Genomic DNA, 20,330 nt, shown 5'->3' with positions numbered 1-20,330 from the left:
ACAAGTCATAATTAGTTCTAGTTTTTGTTGGTTGGCGAAGTTGGCGAATTGTTATCGCGCGTTCCAACAAGTGAGGAAGTTTATGGTGCAACACAACTCACCTCATTTAGACATTTAACATTTCTAGCAAGTTTTTGAAAGTTACACAGAATTTTCCAGCACATAAATATTCAAGTAAGTACTTATATTTAAATAATAGTAGGGGAAAATTTTTAAATAAAGAACCGAACAAAATTATTATCTTAATTTAAGCAAATAAGAATAGTTCAGAAACTTGTATTCTAAAAAAAATTACGTTCACGTCGGCAGTGTCGAGCGCACGAGCTTAAAAAGTTTTTGTTTACCGTTACTATAGCAACGGCGTAGTGTTTAGAACATCTGACTTTAAATATTTCCTTTTCAAGAATATTATTGCCTTGAAACAAATTATTATGTTTTTAGAATTCCCCTCAAATCTATTAAGTAGTATAATATTATTATTATTACTATGTTATTACAAAATAAATACGATTGTTTGTTTTCGCTGAATCCAAGTTTTGAACGAATCGAACCCTTGGACTTACAAAGTTCAGTTCAAATCCATATTTTGAAATTGCAAATCGCTCGCTTATCAGAGGCGCGCCGCCGTTCGAGTGCGGCGTGTGGCTAGCAGTTCGCTGAGATTGGGATGATTAATGATTTTTATTGCTCGTTTTTTCGAGATCTAGTCATGAGGTTAACCCATACTCGTGCGATCACAACTTTCAAACTCAAATAACACAAAATAACTTCAATAATTATGCTACAAACTAAATTAAACGCGTGAAAAATTCATGTTATGATTACATGATACGCAAATAAACTAAACTCACACATATTAAAACTAATATTAAACAAATTCACGTAAGATATATTTGGTTGAATAAATCAAAGTGTAGCGGAAGCATATTTTACGACTGTATAGTCTTCTACTTGTTTTATTAAATTGCTGCACATTTTGCACCAGAGTCAACTCGAAACATGTTTTGTTTGAAATAACACTTGTATCACTTAATTTAAATGATCATGTGCAGTTTAGTGTTCATAAATGGCACCAACTACATGCAATGTGCAAAAACTATTCACTATTCAAGTCAAAAAAGGAAGCAAAACACTTTGCAATTATATAATTATCTATTTGTTTTGTTTTTAGACCAGAAAAGTAGGTTAAAATAGCAAAAAATAAATCTACGTACTTCCAAAGTTCGCTAACAATTATTACGCTGTAATCTATGTGTCAATAACAGAGCAACCATTAATTTTAATTGCCACAGTACGAGTAAAATACATGTTTACAAAGGTATTACAAAGGTTTACATTCGATAGAAGCCGATAACGCTATTCATTAACCTCCGATTTTTGGGGTTTGTACCGGGCAAGGAGCAATTTTAACATGAACAGACTATAGTAACGCATAACAGTTATGCCGTTGGAACTGTTATTACGCAAACATAGTTCTGTTTAACAACAATCAACACGCCGCAAATAAATAGAAGTATATTTCTATGCTCCATCTCATTCATATTGTCACAATATTTGAGTACGTAACATATAACAAGTAGTTAAATATTCCACCATAACAAATAATTGCAATCACAGTTGAATACGTAAATAACTAGTACCTAATTACTAAAGCAAAGTAAACGTACCGATAAAAATTTTCGTAGGCAAATATTAACAACACATTGGCAATATTTAAATTTCGTCTCAAATTTTAATATCAACCTGAATCGGTAAGAATTATTTCCCAGTTGTTATCAGTGTCAATAGTACAAATCGATGATAGTATGATGCATTTTTTTATATTAATCATGATGCGTTGCAAATTTTCGTGATAAGGTCAAACCTTTGGAAGAGAATATAATGATCTAAGTTCTAGTACCTAGGTCGTTAAATATTGTCTGTCATTAAAAAAGTCTAAAATACACCAAGTAGGTATATCGGACGATGAACTGATATAGACAAACAAAAACAATATTACCTGGAATTTTGATCTTTAAACATTGAGTTTGCCCTTAAACTAATATTTATTTATGTTATTTCTCACACTTTTTCATTTTGACACGACAATAATTACCTAATATTATTCTTTGGTTTCAGATTCATCATTTTACTAGTCAATTTTTGCGCTTTAAACTTTAATGTAAATATAAAATTCAAATAAATAATACTTGTGCGTGTTATTCTTGTAAACGATTTAATAAAATTAATAAAATAAAACTTTTATAATGATTTCTAAGATCGCACTTCGATCAACAAGCGCGTCGGCACTTTATAACTACAACTATAAAAACACAATCGTAAACGGCGCGCGACAACTTCACGTGTGGAATAATCGTCAGAATGCATTATTGGCGAACGATAATAAAAGAAATGTGATAACTCAGGTACGCAACGCGAGTGATATCGTGACGTCACCGTTCGCAAACGTAAAAATTCCCCACACCAACTTGGTCGATTACGTTTGGGGCAAAACCGAAGAATTCACCGAGTTGCCTTCTGCGGTAAGTAAACAACCCGCTTAAATGATTCATTATTCTATTTTTTAATAAATATTTGATTGCCAGTACACCAGTACTGAATTTTTGTACTTATAATTTGTTTTGGTTTATGTTAATGTTAGACATGCGGAGTCAGCGGGAGAAGTTACACTTACGGAATGATGCGGATGTTGATAAACCGATGCGCACAAGCCCTTATCGGTCATTGTGGGATGAAATCCGGCGATGTTGTCGGCCTCCTTTTGCCCAACATTCCGGAATATATGATTGTTTGTCACGGTGCCTTCGAGGCCGGCCTCGTTGTTACTTTTGTTAATCCTTTATATACGCCAGGTAATAACTATTATATAATTTTATTTTAGGTTTCGCGTGATTTCACTCACGACACGATCAAACTAATATTAACACTTTGTCGTGTTATTCACCTTCATTTTTTTCCGCGGGCGTCTTTGCGATCACGTAATACCGCAAGTTGTAAGCACCTGCGTGAAAACTTTAGCCTGTGCAAAATTACATTTAACCGATAACATTTTACGAGTATGTCCTCGAGAGGCAGAAAATGAATAAATATTACTCCTATTTTCCTAGATGAAATCAAACGTCAATTTGAAAAGGCTGGCCAATGGATTTTCCTGGAGGGCCAATTTTTTTAGAATGCGGCAGCACCGGGCCACAGACTATGGCCATTCATACATAAAATATTATACATATACAAAAGTTCCAACTTTGGTTTGTGCGGCGGGCAAATTCAAATGTCCTGGCGGGCCACCTCGTGGCCCGCGGGCCTGGGATTGGCCAGCCCTGCTTTAGCCTGTGCAAAATTACATTTAACCGATAACATTTTACGAGTATGTCCTCGAGAGGCAGAAAATGAATAAATATTACTCCTCACATTTCTATTATTATCTATATTTCGTACTTATAACATATTCTAAACAAAAAATATTATTTTCCTAGATGAAATCAAACGTCAATTTGAAAACGCTGGTGTAAAAATGATTATCACAATTGAAATGCTCCTCGATGTTGCAAATACCGTCGGTCCCCAACTACCGGGATACCGTACCACAATTTGCGTAGGCGGAGAAGACGATCCTAGCAAAAATATTCACGGTTTACAAAGTCTACTCATGGGCGGATATGAAGCTGAACTGCCCGGAATTAATCCGATGGAAACATGCCTGCTTCCGTACTCAAGTGGAACTACCGGATTACCAAAAGGTGTAATGTTGTCACACTATAATCTCGTTTCGAACTTGGTGCAAGGTGACATTCCGCCGATAATGGAAAAGGTTGAGCCAGGTAACTTTCACTTACTTTATACCGAATAATAATTGAATTTATACTTATTATTATTTATATACTTACTTATATTTATTTTCCCGATTTTAATTTACAGAAAATCAAGACAAAGTACTCACTGTTTTACCATTCTTCCATATTTATGGTTTCAACGGTATTATGAATGTCGCTGTTATGAAGGGTCTGCACTTAATTACTTTACCAAAATTCACACCAGAAGATTATATTAAAGCTCTAGTGGAGCATCGACCCACTTACCTATTTGTTGTGCCTTCGTTAATGCTGTTTTTGGCTTCGCATCCGGCTGTAACTAGAGATCATCTGAGTTCTATTAAAAATGTTACCTCGGGTGCGGCGCCAGCCACCGAGGGCTTGATTGCTAAGTTTCGCGAGAAGGTTGGACGTGAAGATATCCATATTAGACAAGGTAAATTTAAGAGAAGTGAAATTATGTATATAAATTATTAATAATACCATATTATAGGCTATGGAATGACTGAAAGTTCTCCGGTGTCAATTTTCATGCCGCTTATGACTCCCAGATCAAAAATTAACACCGTGGGTGTTTTATATCCCAACACAGAGGCGAAAATTATTAGTTTAACAACTGGCGAAGCGCAAGGAACACATAAATCTGGCGAATTGTTGATTAGGGGACCACAGGTATATTGTAATTTTAGATTCATACAACAATTTTTTAGAAACCATTATTTTTAACCCGCTTCTCACGTAGTAATAATTATTTGCATTTTTACTATTTAAAACAAGATAAAATACCTATATATAATTTAGTTTGCTCATATTTCATTCATGAATTTTTTTATCTTATCAACACGTGCAAGAAGTCTCGCGAAAGTTGCATGTTTAATGAATGTGACAACCAAGATTAATGCTGAATGTACTTACATGTGCATAGGTGATGGGTGGGTACCTCAACAATGAGAAAGCGACGGCCGAGACGCTCGATGAGGACGGATGGCTGCATACGGGCGACGTTGCTTACTACGACGAAGATAACTACTTCTACATCGTCGACAGATGCAAGGAACTTATCAAAGTCAAAGGAAATCAGGTGAGTCACCTTTTGACTTATTATTTGACCTACTAACAGAAAAAAAAACAGTCTATAAAAGCCAGAAAGTTTACATTTAAATCTAGTCTATCTCAGTTTCTTTAGTTGAGGACATATATGATCAAAGTAATTTCATATTCGTTTCTTTATTATGATATACAGATGTACTGATCACTTAGAAATGTTTGTATACAATGCTTCGTAAAAAATGTCTCATGTTCAATTTTGCGGTTTGCAAATGCGGAAACGCAGCTTTCATGGTAAAGTATCCAATATAAAAATAACAATCGGGTAGTGTAGAGATAAAAACACTTAACGCTCGAACAGAAACTGTGAAAACTTGACATGGCGACACTTTGCATCCATTGAAGGCAGAGTCCAGCGTACGTGTATTTTTATTTAAGTTAATCACGCTATAAAGAAATATAAATACTGCATGTTTGTGTTCCGAATTGGCCGATATTTGTTTATGTGTGAAACCAAACCAATTCAGTGCTCAAATCAAATCAATAACAGGCACTTTCAAGTATTCGTTCGAATCTCGCAGTGATGCCATTCGTTTTATATAAAAATATTAAACTAATTTTAAGAACCTAACGACATCTCTTAAGAACATATACGTCGTGACAAACTCAGGCGGAAATCAAATCAACTGAAGAACATCCAATTACACTGATTATAATTTCTAGTTTAGTCCGTATTTCTCGATCTAGCTATTGGTAGTAGGTTGATGTTGAGTGTGAGATGCTTGTGTGACCCACCGTCTGTACAAAATCAGACATTTCGGGAAGTTGTGTGAGCGATGCTGTGACTGCCGATGGAACCAGCAATCAGCCCTAACTTACGCTACAATCAATTTAAATTTTCTTTTTGTCTTTCACTGTTTTCCTGTTCTAAACCGAAGATAATAATCAATTATTCGAGTCGGCTGAATCGGTAGAATCATTCGGCGCGTCTTCAACACACGGCAATTCTGGTGTATCCACCTCCATAGCTGTTTCCAAGTTTGTAGACAAAGTTGAATCCACGACCGGCAATACATCATCAACAACTTCAGGAATTATATCAGGCTGCACCATTGTTTCAAGCGCTTTCTGTTCGTTCGAAATATGAATTGATGAATTTTCTTCTGCTGGTTCTACGAGAGCATCTTCTTGTGTTTCGACGATAGGCGGAGAAATAGATGGCGCACTTTGTTCCGATGTGTGGGGAACGTCATCGACTAAATTGTCCATGTCGATGGGTTCCCTACATTCGGTTGGTTCATCTCCAATCACCGCTTCTTGCGGTTCTAATAGTGTGTCGGTTTGTGGAATATCGATTGGCGTTTCGGCCTGAGGTAGAGTAATTTGTGTGTGGTCTTGATTTTCGCGATGAATTTCAACTTGCTCTGGATCAGTTTCTTGTTCTTGCATTGGCATCACAGATTCCTGCATAGGTTGGGTAACTTCCTCGGGTATGTCAACGGGTAATGGAAGTTCATCTGGCTTGGTACTGGCAAAGCTGGTAACGTCAATTTCGGCCTGTTCAGATAATTCAATGTTTTCCGGATCTCTAGGTGATTCAATGACTGTGTGCAAACCAGCATCACCAGCAGCTGCCATGTCTAAGGTAGGAATTTCTGGAATATGAGGTTCTTCTTTGGGTTCTTCAGGCAAAATGTCTTTGACTGAGTCACCACCATGTGGTAAATGCTCACTTTCTGGAAGGTCAAGAGAGATCTCAGGTTTGTCCAGTTGAATTTCACTTTCTGGACAAGTTAGTGGTTGATTTGTTTCTTCTATTGGCTATAAAACAAACAAAAACACAAATTAGTCATTTAAAATGTTTATATTAGACTGTAATTTACCATGGATGGTTGGGTTTCATCAGTCTGTTCACTTGGTGGTTCTATGCTTGTCCTTCTTCTCTGTACAACAGCTGGAACAGCCTCAGTGTTCTCTTCATTGGCAACTTGCAGTTCAGTTTCAGATTTCTCCTCATCAACAGCAGGATTAACTTCACTTTCAGCTGAGTTTATTGCAATTGGTACAAAAGTTTGATCTTCTGATGGAGAGCAAATGACAGTCTCTAGGGTTTGACTGGTGGCAGCTTCAGGTTCAATATTATTATCCCTCACATTGTACATCTTGTCCACCATTGAGGGATCTTCTTTTGATGTGCTCTGATATGAATCTTCATTTTTCACTGGCCAAATGGGTGCATCATCCATTTCCTCAATGTTGATATCATGTGATCCATCCTGGACATGATCTGATTCAATGCCATTGATGAAACCATCACCATTCTCAGGTGTTCTGTGATTGCCAGGCTCTGTTGTGCTCACCACCAGAATGTTTTTCTCAAGTGCGCGCATATACTTATCTATTCTATTGTATTCCTTACGCGGAGTGGTCAGCAGTTCACAAATTCTTTGCACGGTGAATGGTGCCGCCACAAACGTATCCAACTTCTCAAGAATGAATGTCTTCATGGTGTCATAGTTGAAGATATCCACATTACGGCAGGACGGTATGCTCACCGACGGGCACGACTCGTAAAACTCGGTGATCACGTTGATAAGCTTCTCACGAAAGAGGCACTTGATCACTGACCACTGATAGACCGGGTCGCCAGTCTTAGCAACGAAACAGAGGTACTCTTCCAGTTCGCGCGGGATGCTTTTCGGTCGAAGCTTCGAGAACTCCTCGAGGCTGTGCAGGATTTCTTCGGGATTCTCCATGACCTCGGCACGTCACACTAACTCGCGAATATCGCACGTGATTCGAATACGCCGGATCACACCGAGCTTTCTAACCGAACTTTGATTTGATCGAGCGGCGAAGCGCGACAAGCAAGAAAACACAAGCGACAAAAAGATGACCTTAGAGCGCGTCAAACATGGTGACAAGCACTGTTACCTTGAGCGCGCGCGTAGAAGCAAAATTCCTATACGAGCGCATGCGCACAAGGCAGTTGCGTAACGCGGGCACGAGTCTACATTTGAACGCCGGCACGAGCTTATCGACAATAATAATAACGCAATTCCAAAGTTTAACATTGCAATCAATTCAAACCGTTAAACTACTTACTATGAATTATTCCAGACCAAACTGTTTAAATACTAGTAACTACTAGTAAAATTTGTTTATGACGCTATTTTCTTGTTGAATTTTTCAGGTATCGCCTACTGAATTAGAAAACCTCATCTTGGAAATTCCCGGCGTGGCTGACGTCGCCGTCGTTGGCATTCCAGACACGCTCGCTGGAGAATTACCGCGTGCATTCATTGTGGTCAAGCCCGGCGCCAAGCTAGCCGAGGAAGATATCACGCAGTATGTCAACCCCAAGGTTACTCACTACAAGAAACTCGCCGGCGGCGTGCGATTCATCGAGACTATTCCGCGTAACCCGAACGGCAAGATACTGAGGAACGAACTTAAGCTGCGCTCCTAATTCTAAAGCTTTATTTATTTATATGTCGGCCATGTTATTTTTCACCGTGTAAATACTGTTGCAAGATCAGAGAACATTTATAATACGGTAGCTCACTTTATATTTTTATAATTTTATCGAATAATTTGTTATATAAAATTGTTATTTTTCTTGTTGATAATTATAATAAAATATAAGTTTTAAATTAGTAATTTATCGCCTGAATAATATTTCACACTTTTATTTTATGCGTTTAAAATAATTCTACTGGCTTCAAAGTATCACGACGACTTTTTTCGTCTCTGCTTATCAGTCTAGATTTGTTTATCGGTTCGATCCACGCGCTGAAACTCGAACGATCTGCATGTTAGGAATTTGTTTCGTTCATGGTACCGCCAGCGCCATCTCGCGGATATTAAAGAAATTACACATGTCAACACTGTGGAGCAACTTTGTAGATATTTATACACAGTTTATATTAGCATGATCTGTAAATAGCAATTGAAATCGAAATCCAAAAATTAATTTTAGAAGAATTTAAAAAAAAAATGAGTATTTGAAATTATTTTTGTAACCACCTGAATCACTGCCATAAAATCATTATACAAAATTTAATGGAAAGAAATACTTCACTAATACACCACTACGCTCACACTGTCACGGTTGACCTTTTTTGCTTAACACCTCACCTGAGGTTTGTTTATCACTTCGGTCAGCGGCGTAGCGTGCCTTGTCGGGGCCCCGTATAAAAATTTTTTTGGAGGCCCTCATATGGAGGTAAAGGTTTTTCCTTACACACTTTGGGGGCCCCCGTGGCCCGGGGGCCCCGTATAATTGATACGGCAAATACGGCGGTAGCTACGCCCCTGACTTCGGTTCACACACTGAACATGTTCCAACTTGTCTCGTCTGAATTTATTTCTCGCACGGTACACATTCTACCATCTACCGGCAAATAAAATAATTTCATATGTCAATATGACAAACCCAGCTGTTTGTGTGCATTTGTTTGCATTCAGTCTACGTCGTTTACTTTGACTTTCAGGCAACAAAAGTTCATGCAATCAACTTAATTGCGCTTAATTAAACACTGCACACAATTGCAGCAAAAGCAAACTGAACTTTCGAGTGGTCAGATTATCCCTTATCCGACCATTATCAACAACGAACAGCAGTAATCCTGCGCCACGAGCAAAAATGTAAACCTCAGTATCGTCGCGATGATGTTCGAGTGTTGTGTGAACTGTCTGGCGCGATGGAAACTCTGGATCCGTCCGCTGGCAATCTTACTCTACGCTTTGGCTGCACTAGTTTTTGTGCCGTTTTTTCTAGCCAAATCAATTCGCAATGGCTTCAATCGTCGCGATCAAGAAATACTTATTGCAGGTGTTTTTGCTTGGGTTGCAGTGCCACTTTCTCTTTGGGGAATCATTCTGCATGTGATTAATTACACCCAGCCAAAGTTACAAAAACATATCATCAGGTAACAAGAAAATCTATAATGAAATAATTAATATTTTACTAAATATTGTTGAATTGATTGCAGAATATTATGGATGGTGCCAATATATGCAATAAATGCAGTAAGTGATGCAATATTTGAAGAATTTCAATCTTTTGTAAACATGTTTTGAACGATTTTATTTCATTTGCTTGTATTTCTACTGATTGCAGTGGATTGGACTACTTTATCCAAAACATTCAACCTATGTTGATAGTGCAAGAGAATGTTATGAAGCATATGTGATTTACAACTTCATGAAATTCTTACTGAACTATCTAAACATGGAAATGGATCTTGAGTTCAGTTTAGAAGTGAAACCACAGGTGAAACACATTTTTCCATTGTGTTGTCTGCCTGATTGGGCAATGGGCAGTGAGTTTGTGCACATTTGTAAGCATGGAATTCTTCAGTACACTGTTGTGAGGCCTTTTACAACTGCAATCTCATTGTAAGTAAATTTGACTAAAATTTTTAATTAAATATTCATATTATATTGATTTATTCTTTGCAGTATTTGTAAAATTTATGGAGTTTATGGCGACGGTGAGTTTCGTGGGGATGTAGCATTCCCATATTTAGTGTTCATAAATAATTTGTCCCAATTTGTGGCAATGTATTGTCTTGTGATGTTCTACAAGGCGAGTTTGGCTGAATTGAAACCCATGCGGCCATTACCTAAGTTTTTATGCATCAAGGCTGTGGTGTTCTTTTCATTCTTGTAAGTGATAACCAAAAATATGTACTTTATAAATATTTACTAATTATTTATTAATTCTTTTAGTCAAGGCGTATTAATAGCGTTACTAGTCTATTTAGAAGTGATCAAAGCGAATAAATCAAACGATGAAGATGGTTCAACAATATCATCACGCCTACAAAACTTTTTAATTTGTATCGAGATGTGCATGGCGGCCATTGCACATCACTATTCTTTCTCGTACAAACCGTACGTTCGTCCAGGTTATCAGTCACAGAGTTGTTGCAGTGCGTTTTTGGCCATGTGGGATATTTCTGATGTTCAGCATGATATAACTGAACACTTAGGAATTGTTGGAAGTTCAATTTCGAGGCGAATAAGAGGTAGAAGTATGTACACGTTGACACGTGGCAGCGACGAGTATTCTAACCTTGTTGGGCGACAAGCGTCTAGCGCGCCATCTAACGGATTATATCAAAACGACACCGATCCTCTTCTTACTTATGGCACTATCGATGTGAAAACCGAAGCAAACGATCACGTATTTGTGCCTGACAATGAAATCTACACGAATGTGGAGAAGGATCCGATTGCGAGATCGTAAAGATTTCAATCAAACTAATCAGATTTCAAAAAGGAATACATCATTGTTCATCAAATAATGGAAAAGGCTGTTTGAATTTTTAATGTGCTTATTTATCTACTAGTTACTAGCATATTTAGTTTGTAATAAATTTTAAAGTTTCCTTGAAACTACAAATGAACAACCTAGTTGGGAAGCAAATCTAATGGTATTACATACATATATTAATTGTGATAAGACTACAAATGTTTACCAAAGTGTGAGTTTTATAAATTTTTCTTAGGTGTATTGTGTTTATGAACAATGCAAGACAGCTGTTGGATAACTATCACTTATAAAGACTTGTTTAGATCTAGATTTATATTTATATACATATTTTATGTTTGCTTTAAGTTTACAACTAGTGTAATCAATATTAATTAGGAAGTAGAAATGTAAAAAGCTAAAAATGTCAAATAATGAAATTTTGTATTTCGGAATTTACATTGATCAATCAATGCAGTCAAAATAAGTAACTTTGTGATGTGTAAACTAAACAATAAGAACAAATTATTCTCGCTTTTTGTGAACGCCGAGTGATTGGTTGAATAAAATAATAAATTCAAGTATTTACCTTTATTGACATTTTTTGTTGTCAGCTGATGAGAGAAGCGGGATTTATTCTCTGCACGTGGTATACAATGTTTCTTTGCATTCTTGATTTCAGGAAGCACTATGATAAACAAACATTCAACTCAAAATCGTTCGTTGCGTTAACGTTTCACAGAAAACTTATCTTTTAACCTAATGCTCATCGCGCATGCTCTGAATCTGTAATACGTGAAAATCTGTAAACATGTAATGTTGCAGATGACGCTGATGTTCCAGTGAATATTTTTGATTTGTTACGTTGCGTAATGATTAAAAATTAATCAAAATTCAACGAAATCTTTCAAACATTTCTACTGTTACATGTTTTTGGATGCTACACCTGTTCTTTCGTTAAAAATAATGAAGTTTCTCTTGTAGATAATCGTTTAAAAGCTAATTTCATTGAACTCTTCGTAATAAATAAACACCAACCGCAACACAATATTTTATCCTTTCTGGTATTTACGATTTTCTTTGACACAAAATAAATAGTTATTTTAGTTATTATTATAAGCGATTACAAGTCATTGGAAATGCCAGTCGATCAGCATCAGGCACCATGGAACAATAAAATATTTCTCAGCAAACAAACAAACATTCTCTACAAACAACTGACGACACAGTTTGATGTCTGTCTTCTTGCGATTAATATTGATTTATTTAAATAATCATCCACCACGTAGTTATTCATCAAAGGCATGGCTAGAGTAAAATATTTTAAACTAATTCTATTTTAAAACTTTAATGTGAATACTTAAATGTAAAAAAATCAGAAAACTATTTCTCTCATTTGTAATAGAAACAATAAAACAAGACAAATAAAAGACAATATTCTCTGTTAGCTTTGCTCGGTTAGGTAAAGATCCATATAATAAATCAACATCACCTCGATGCACTGATCTCGCGCGCACATTCATTTATCATATTTATTTTTCTTTCGATATCAGATTGATTGATCAGGCAAATATGTCGCTGGTTGGCGACCGTGTTATCACTGATATCACCTCGAGGCTGTGCCGATAGATTATCGGATATATAGCTGGAAAGATATTGCCGAACGCAGTGGTCGGATCGATTTGTTTCATGATCGGTGGCTGCCGGGACATCAGTTAATAACAATTTCCACAAATCTAATACAACATCAATCAAAATCTTACCAAAATCAAACTAACAATAAACATTTCAACAGTTCCAATAATAACACAGTTAATAACAACCTAATTGGTTAAAATACTTAAAATAGTTTTAAAACATGTCCAACTCTGTTAGCACTGGATACGAAGAGGTTTACGACAGCACGTGGCACATCATTCCACCAGATTACGTTAACATGGACGACGACTATCGTTACCAGTAAGTTTTCATTAAAAATTTACTGTTTAATAACAAGAAACACATTTTATTGTCACAAGAGTTGTGACAGGGACCATCTGGTGCATTTCTCGATAGACCCACCTGAAATTTATTGCGACAAATTAAATTTAACACTTGTTGGGCACTTGTTTCATCGCCGGCATTGTGATGTATTTCAGAGAGGGTGTAAATACGTTAAAATATGCGTGAGCATGAGTCTCTCCACCGTTATTTAACAGCAGATACACACAATAATCGCGGTAATCGCATTTGCGCCGATTGTTACAACTTCGACCCACCTGATCACCGTTCTGGGTGATCACAGGAGCGAAACGCCGGCCATCTTAGAAGCACTACGAAAATGTTTGGGTTTTTCCGTGTTGTATAACGTTTAGCGTCACTGCGGGGTTAGAAGCGCAGATTTATTATTATATTGATCTCTGTCCACACAATTGCATTGTATATTCAAATTGTATAAATTTGGGCAGGTTGTGCAGGTATTTTCAAAAGTAATAAGATAAAAGGTATGAAAATAGTGATATAAAACTTAATTTTCAAGTTTTACATTAGAGTTACTCAGATTAGCATCGCAAAAGTTTAATTTTTAAATCTTTTAAACGTTTCCTTTGAGTTTCTGCGTTTGAATCATGTAAAAATTAACAGAAGCGGATATACAACTTAGATTTCCTTTTTTCGTTTTCTTTTGGTCTGAACCGCTTGGCCATGAATGAAATCAAACGCGTAAATCTACCATCTACGACAACAGGGGTGGTCCCATCTTGTGTTGCGCGTCTAGCATCCGAAAACGGCGCAATCACCGCCGTGTGAAGCGTCCAAACACATCCACGAACAAACATACTCATGATAGGCACAAATACAAGCAAACATGCGGTGGTATCTACCTATCGTCCATCTCCGACGACTTGCAATGCAAGAAACGCGCCGCGTCGGTGCCGAAAAGTCTACCGGTTCACGTCTACCTGCTTGTGTGGATCGCAGGTGCTTCTTCTTCATCCACACAATGTTCACACCACGCTTTGACTGTGTGCAACGTCGGTACGACTTCCTATCAGATTCTGATCAAACAAACTACAAAACGGCAATAAAAGGTGACGAAATTAACACTTCTCACGCACGCCGAGCTTTGGGTAAACTCGGGATAAAAAATGAAATGCACGAGAACGATTCAATTTCGAATGCGTGCGCAAACACGCGGGCGGGCTGAGATTCTTCGTGTTAAGATAAAGATAAACATGCCGAGGTGTAAGGAGGCATTGTCATACGTTGAGATCCGGTCAGATATGACTCTGGCGGTGTTTTTGTACATTTCTTTAAAATCATCTGTAAATAAACTTATTTAGGAGAAAATTTATCAAATAATTTTAATAAATGAATATTTTTAGACTTTTTGCCGAAATAACTTCCGACAAACAAGTGTAACACAATTAGACTTAAATAAAAAAAATGTTACCGGTCGCAATCTTGTAAAATTGACCGAAAAGTTTTTTCTGGAAACATGAATGAACTACGTGACTCAGACAAAGTGTCAGTGCCAATGTAAGATGGTTCCCACATCAAGAAAATACTACGAGTAGTTTTGTAGTAAAATACTTCTAGGTGTATAAATGTACTAGAAATAGGAAGAAGGGCACATTGAAGTGATGTCCGGCGGAAAAGGCGATACCACGGTCGATTTAACGCTTTGTTAACGCGGCAGGTAACCGCGGGGGTTGCGCTGTTGATTTTTTCATACATTGCCTTTTAGCATCACATTCATATCACTAACAGAGGTGTATTTCTATTTTTTAGTCTTAAAAAATTTAGGTTATAATTTTTACAGGTTAGGTTATGTTCACAGTTGTATAGGTATACAGATCAATTTGTTTTTTTAATGAAAATTTAAAATTTTATATCAAAAGTTAAAAGGGACCAAATCACGCCTTGCGTAAATCTTCAGTGAGATTAACTTCGGATTGCTTATATCGGTAGCTTAAGTAGAAAGGGTAAATACCGCCTTTGTTTGCCGGCTTGCGCGACTTAGAAGGCGGCGTAATCAGTAATAGCTTTAATAGACCGGCTACCGATTTTCTTAAGGGAAATTCCCGCATTCCACAACGCTGCCGACGGTAGCACCTAATGAGATAACATAAACGACTGAATTTTCCAGATCAGAAATTCATAGAAGCATGAAAAATTAACTTCGTGTTTGGAAAAACCAAGAATTTAATTTAAAAATCTAAAAAATCGTTATTTTTTAATGCGGGACTGTATTTCGTATATTTTTAAGAGATGTTAAAAGAGAAGAAGGTAGAGGACCGCCGGAAGTAGTGCTTAGGGATCAACAATGTCATACAAATACGGATACTTTACACTTTACTCGTACATCAACTGCTTTCTAAAAAGCGAGTTTTCTGCTATTGTAATGCTCAAAAAGTCACTTCTAGAGGTGTTTTGGGGTTGTGACATTCTATTTTGAAAGAATTAATACAACAATAGCGTTATTCTAACAAAATATTTAATTTGTTTCAGACCTACGCTGAATTACAGCTATGAACATGGAGACTCGAACTACTACCGAAACGAACTTCAATACACGTAAGTAAAACCAATCAAAAAATCAAATCTTAATCAATCAATTAAATCGAGTTAAAAATAAAAATACAACGCATTAATTTCTTTTCGTTATCGCCAAATTGATATCATTGTCATCTTCTCAAATCTTCCCCGATCAAAATTTTAATTTTATTTTAAAATTGATAAAAAACAATGATTCATATTGTTACACTCGTTATCTATGATTTTATAAAATGTGGACGTGATCTTGTAAAGGTGTCGGTTTTAAATAATAGCTAACTTTGTAGTTGGTTGAGTTTAGTTTAATAGGGGTTTCGATTGTATAATAAAAAAAGCTGTTGCATTATAGTTGTATTTGTATGGGCGCGTAAAAAACGGGGCCAGGGTGTGTTCGGGCTTTTGTTGCGCACAATGCGTTGCGTGCGAGCTTGTAGTGGTCATCAAGGCACATGAGAGCACTCATGCCTACTATAAGTGCATGCCCTCAACCAATCCGCGTTCTACACCCCCGCGCATGTTTAGACTGTGACTGAATATCAAGTTTCCAAACTGAAACCAAAAAAAAAAAATTTTAAAAGAATTAAACAGAAAAACTCAAAAAGATATAATTATATTACAATAGAATATAATTTTATAAATAGGTTTAAATTGAGGTTATGTAACTTTTAAACTTCAAAATTTTGTTTTTTGGCATTTTTGAGTTGTGATGTTTAAATATGAGGTGAATATATTTGTAGATTCATTTGCATATTGCATGTTTATTTAATTCTCGAATAAATATCATTGAAGTGTTGCCCGAAGTGGGTTCTTCATGTTCTTTTTGTCCGCGCGCGCCCCCGGAATAAAATACGCTCACATTCTGATGTCGAGCGCACCGGTCGATACTCTTTGCAAAGAAAGTTGGGATTGGCCAAAGCGGCATCCACCCCTCGGCGCTGGGCGTCGATTGGTCGGCGCGTGGAGAGCCGCGCTCAAGAGTGCCATCGAGTGAAGAACCACTCTTTAGCGCTCTTCAGTGGTCCTCCAGAAGGCCTCAAGTACATTCGCGTGTCCCGCCACTTTAAAGCGCGCTGGCATTCTTCCGGCACACGGTGTACGTTCCTCCAAGTCAGCATCAGTTCTTCATCGTCAACCCTGGCATAAACACTCTAAAAACATTTTTAAAACAAAACTTGTGTTCCTAAATTTTGGAAAATTGTGTTGATCACATTGTGTGTGTGTTTTGGTGAATTATTTCTTGTGAAATTGTCAAAGTGGCTGAAGATCGAGAATCTCCGAAGATGGCCCCGCAGGCCGAGGCAGGAGCATCACCACAGCCGCCGTCGACACCGCCGCCGACGGTCGGCGGTCGTGCGATTAGTATAACTAATAGTCCAGTTGCACCACCGCCACCGCCGCCGTTTCTGGCATGGCCACCGTTACTTTTACATCCTTGGGCACCACTGCTCCCTGGAGCGTGGTGTCAATCAGCCGCCTCTGCCGCAATCAGATCTGCTTTACCTGGGTTAGTTTTTCTTTAATCATCATTCGAAAAAAATCGAAAAATATTCATTGTCAAGTCACGTACAAGTTGTATAAAAAGGATTTCGTCAAGAATGCATGAAGTCAACCTGTCCCTTAAAGGTTCAATTACTGGAATTGCGCGAATAATCAAAGACCCGCATTTTACAACATCGGGGGTGGTTTGTTTTCAATGTGACACTTGTTTCCGTACGTGACTTTTCCTCACTTTTCGAGATTTACCTTCACTTGTAAACAGCTTTTACGGTTATTAACGTAGACCTCAATAAAGTACCTACTACTACCCACCTTGAGAAGGTGAATATTTCATTGATATCCAACACCCGTCGGATGACGACCAACTCACGAAACAATTTTTTACATTTTAGAATATTTATTTTAGAAAAAATTAATTTTGTGTTTTGGATTGTTATCGGATTATAATAGATTAATTTTTGTTACAGTTTGTTAGATAGCATGAAAGCGACGACCGCTGGACATCAAAGACAACCGGCGGGTTTCGCAATTAGCGATATCCTCGACCTTAACGACAGATCAACGGAATCCGGATTGGAATCGCCGTCGGATCGTAGCATCTACCAACACCCGCAAGACCTCACCTCTGGTCAAACTTTAATTCCACCTCCAAGTAGACATTGGGCACTACCTTCAGAATTAGGTAAGTTCAAAGTGTAAAATTTCTTCAAAAACAGTAAAAAATCAAAACTTACGTGATTGTTTCGCGCCGGTACTAGAAATATATTCGGAGGGTTTAAACGAGCCGAAAATCACCGTTGCGAATTTATTGCCAGAGGGTGTGACGCTATTTAGTTGTCATTTGTGGGGTCGCAATCGGTAATAGACTTCCTCGGCGCGTTCCGGGCCTATCACATCACACGCGAAGAGGGTTCACGCCTCGACAGCTGCTCGAACTTTTGACACCTCTGCCGATGTTCAAACCACCGCAGAACAAGCGCAGTCATTTTTCACTTTCCGCCATTTCACCTTTGTTCCAAATGGTAACAATGCAACAATATCGCTGGTTACGCAACCGGCAGACAATAGCCTTGATCCCTCCTCGAACCGCGAAGGGATGATAATGTAACCTATGCAAACGTATTGCTTTCCGCGCACAAAAGCCCCTAACTAAATCATCAACTAAAAGTGATAGATTAAAGGGAGCTTTGGTTGGGTTTGGACTAATAAGGGTGGCGTGTTGGCTTCACTCCGCCGGAACATGGTTCGGCCATCAACTTCGTATTAAGGTGCAAAAAATAAACGAACCCGTAAAAACCGGTAGACGATAAATCAATGACTACTACCCGCCCGTAACACGTCAATATTGAAACGGTTAGGGATAGAATGAAGGAAAGTCAATTTCCTTCGCTTCTAAGCGAGAATAATCGATACCCAATGCGTTTAGTGTTTTTAGTGTTTAACGAGCAGTCTAATAAAAGACGAATCAATTTGTCTTCCATCTCTTCCATCAATATTTGTTTTATCGTACCAACAATTTGTCTAACCTTCGAAACCTTTTCCTTCCAGCACTAGCGCATCACAATCAACAGCTCAGCCCGGATAGCACCAGCCCATCGATATCGGAACGCTCTACGACGTTACCGGAAGTCCCGGCCGGAAGTCACTCTGACCCGGGCACGCATACCGGCGACGAGGAAATCGAAGAGGACGACGAGGACGATCGCGGTCAGGGGAGTCAAGCTGCAGGACACAAAAAACGTAAACGTAGAGTGTTATTCTCCAAAGCTCAGACTTTTGAGTTGGAGAGACGTTTCCGCCAACAACGATATCTATCCGCGCCGGAACGAGAACATCTCGCGTCCCTCATCCGCCTCACACCAACACAGGTGAAGATCTGGTTCCAGAACCATCGCTACAAGACAAAACGTGCTCAACATGAAAAAGGTCTTCATGAACAGCAATCGGGTGGGCATCTACCATCACCCCGACGGGTGGCTGTACCAGTGTTAGTACGAGATGGTAAACCATGTTTAGGAGGTGGTCCTAAACCCGGGGACCATTTACCTGGCACCCATATGATTCTACCTTCGTATGCGCATCCGCTGATGCATACACAACCACCGCGTGCATGGTGGTAAGCCTAAAGTCACACAAATCGAACCCCGCAATACTGTACTAACCGATAAACGTGTAAATATCGCAGGCGGACTTTAACGTTACAATTGAGAATTATAAATACGTAGATATCCGGGAATTGTATATTGTTTCGAGATCGCTGGCCAGTCAAAAGGAGCGAAATGTGATTTTCTAAATCTATATAATATATAGAGTGTTTATTATTTCCTTGCTGTAATATAATTGTTATTTAGTTTTTTAGTGCATATGTAATATTATTGTCATTATTTTCGTGCCGGATAATGTAATGATTACCTAATTCGTATTAAGGCGGTACATGGTTTCTTAATTAGATTGTGCGTTTGTAACCTTGTCAGTTTTATGATTGAGGTGTGATTTTATCGGGTAAAAAGTCAGATGTTGTGAAAACTCATCAAATATTACGTATATAGGTACATGTTGCTATAAAACTCATACGGGAACCAAATAAGTACTAAACACACAGACAGCCAAGCGTTCGTTATCAGGTGAGGTGTTTTTTGTCGAGCTGCACCTGATTTTACGATAATTGGGTGCTTGCTACCAAAACTCACACTCATATAGACACCTACATTAGACACAACGACATCTATTCAATATCAATTTTTGTGAACATGTAATGATACTTGCGTTTCACAGCTGGTTGTAACTAAAAATTGTGAAAATAATGCAAATAATCTGTACAAATTTAATTTATTTCAACGAAATATAAAGATTATATCAGAATATTTCATATTTTTATTTGTGTTTACACATAACCTCAATTATACTCCCTGATTATAGGTTATAAATAATTGCAGTGAAGGTAGACAACCAAAAATAAATTTTTAATGGTGTGGTTATGTTTTTAGGGTAAATAAATTTTAAAAAAAATGCAATTAACTTATATTGTTCCACTCTTTTCTATCTGCAGCAATCCCAACAGTGAAAACTAAACGCATAACTCGATTACTCAATTATTAACGACTGCAGCGCACAAAAGCAAAATTAATGCATATCTTAAATGTTCTAAAGCGTTTTACCTACGCCTGCCTCATAACTAAACGTTG

At 37.7% G+C, this 20,330-nt stretch overlaps 4 protein-coding genes and 1 long non-coding RNA gene across 5 annotated transcripts; 3 read left to right on the top strand and 2 right to left on the bottom strand.

The window, feature by feature from the left end:
• The first annotated feature begins 32 nt into the window (after window positions 1-32).
• LOC135792774 (probable 4-coumarate--CoA ligase 1) lies at window positions 33-8,519 on the top strand. The gene is made up of 8 exons (XM_065303494.1): window positions 33-174; window positions 2,119-2,522; window positions 2,642-2,852; window positions 3,477-3,821; window positions 3,919-4,248; window positions 4,306-4,484; window positions 4,738-4,893; window positions 8,053-8,519. Exons 2-8 carry the CDS (start codon window positions 2,247-2,249, stop codon window positions 8,326-8,328), a joined length of 1,773 nt encoding a protein of 590 aa, XP_065159566.1. The 5' UTR covers window positions 33-174; window positions 2,119-2,246; the 3' UTR covers window positions 8,329-8,519.
• Window positions 4,033-8,106, bottom strand: LOC135792779 (uncharacterized). Its single transcript, XR_010548465.1, has 2 exons — window positions 7,965-8,106; window positions 4,033-4,925 (listed from the first exon to the last, which is right to left on the bottom strand). It is a non-coding gene; the product is annotated as an uncharacterized lncRNA (long non-coding RNA).
• On the bottom strand, window positions 5,021-7,748 carry LOC135792775 (serine/threonine-protein phosphatase 4 regulatory subunit 2). The gene is made up of 2 exons (XM_065303495.1): window positions 6,743-7,748; window positions 5,021-6,680 (listed from the first exon to the last, which is right to left on the bottom strand). The coding sequence occupies exons 1-2, from the start codon at window positions 7,613-7,615 to the stop codon at window positions 5,805-5,807; spliced, it is 1,749 nt and encodes a 582-aa protein (XP_065159567.1). The 5' UTR covers window positions 7,616-7,748; the 3' UTR covers window positions 5,021-5,804.
• A 787-nt stretch (window positions 8,520-9,306) lies between the features above and the next one.
• On the top strand, window positions 9,307-11,709 carry LOC135792776 (transmembrane protein 184C). Its single transcript, XM_065303496.1, has 5 exons — window positions 9,307-9,790; window positions 9,854-9,890; window positions 9,982-10,259; window positions 10,323-10,529; window positions 10,593-11,709. Exons 1-5 carry the CDS (start codon window positions 9,528-9,530, stop codon window positions 11,110-11,112), a joined length of 1,305 nt encoding a protein of 434 aa, XP_065159568.1. The 5' UTR covers window positions 9,307-9,527; the 3' UTR covers window positions 11,113-11,709.
• Window positions 11,710-12,772: 1,063 nt separating this feature from the next.
• On the top strand, window positions 12,773-20,007 carry LOC135792577 (homeobox protein Nkx-2.2a-like). The gene is made up of 4 exons (XM_065303239.1): window positions 12,773-13,074; window positions 15,604-15,669; window positions 17,613-17,827; window positions 18,694-20,007. The coding sequence occupies exons 1-4, from the start codon at window positions 12,974-12,976 to the stop codon at window positions 19,263-19,265; spliced, it is 954 nt and encodes a 317-aa protein (XP_065159311.1). The 5' UTR covers window positions 12,773-12,973; the 3' UTR covers window positions 19,266-20,007.
• Window positions 20,008-20,330: the final 323 nt, after the last annotated feature.

This window comes from Atheta coriaria, unplaced genomic scaffold (assembly GCF_025399875.1).
Source record: "Atheta coriaria isolate IRGN ID8LTWV9N9 unplaced genomic scaffold, Caltech_Dcor_3.1 hic_scaffold_5_pilon, whole genome shotgun sequence".
NCBI lineage: Eukaryota > Metazoa > Arthropoda > Insecta > Coleoptera > Staphylinidae > Dalotia > Dalotia coriaria.
This window is presented reverse-complemented; position numbering and strand designations above follow the sequence as displayed.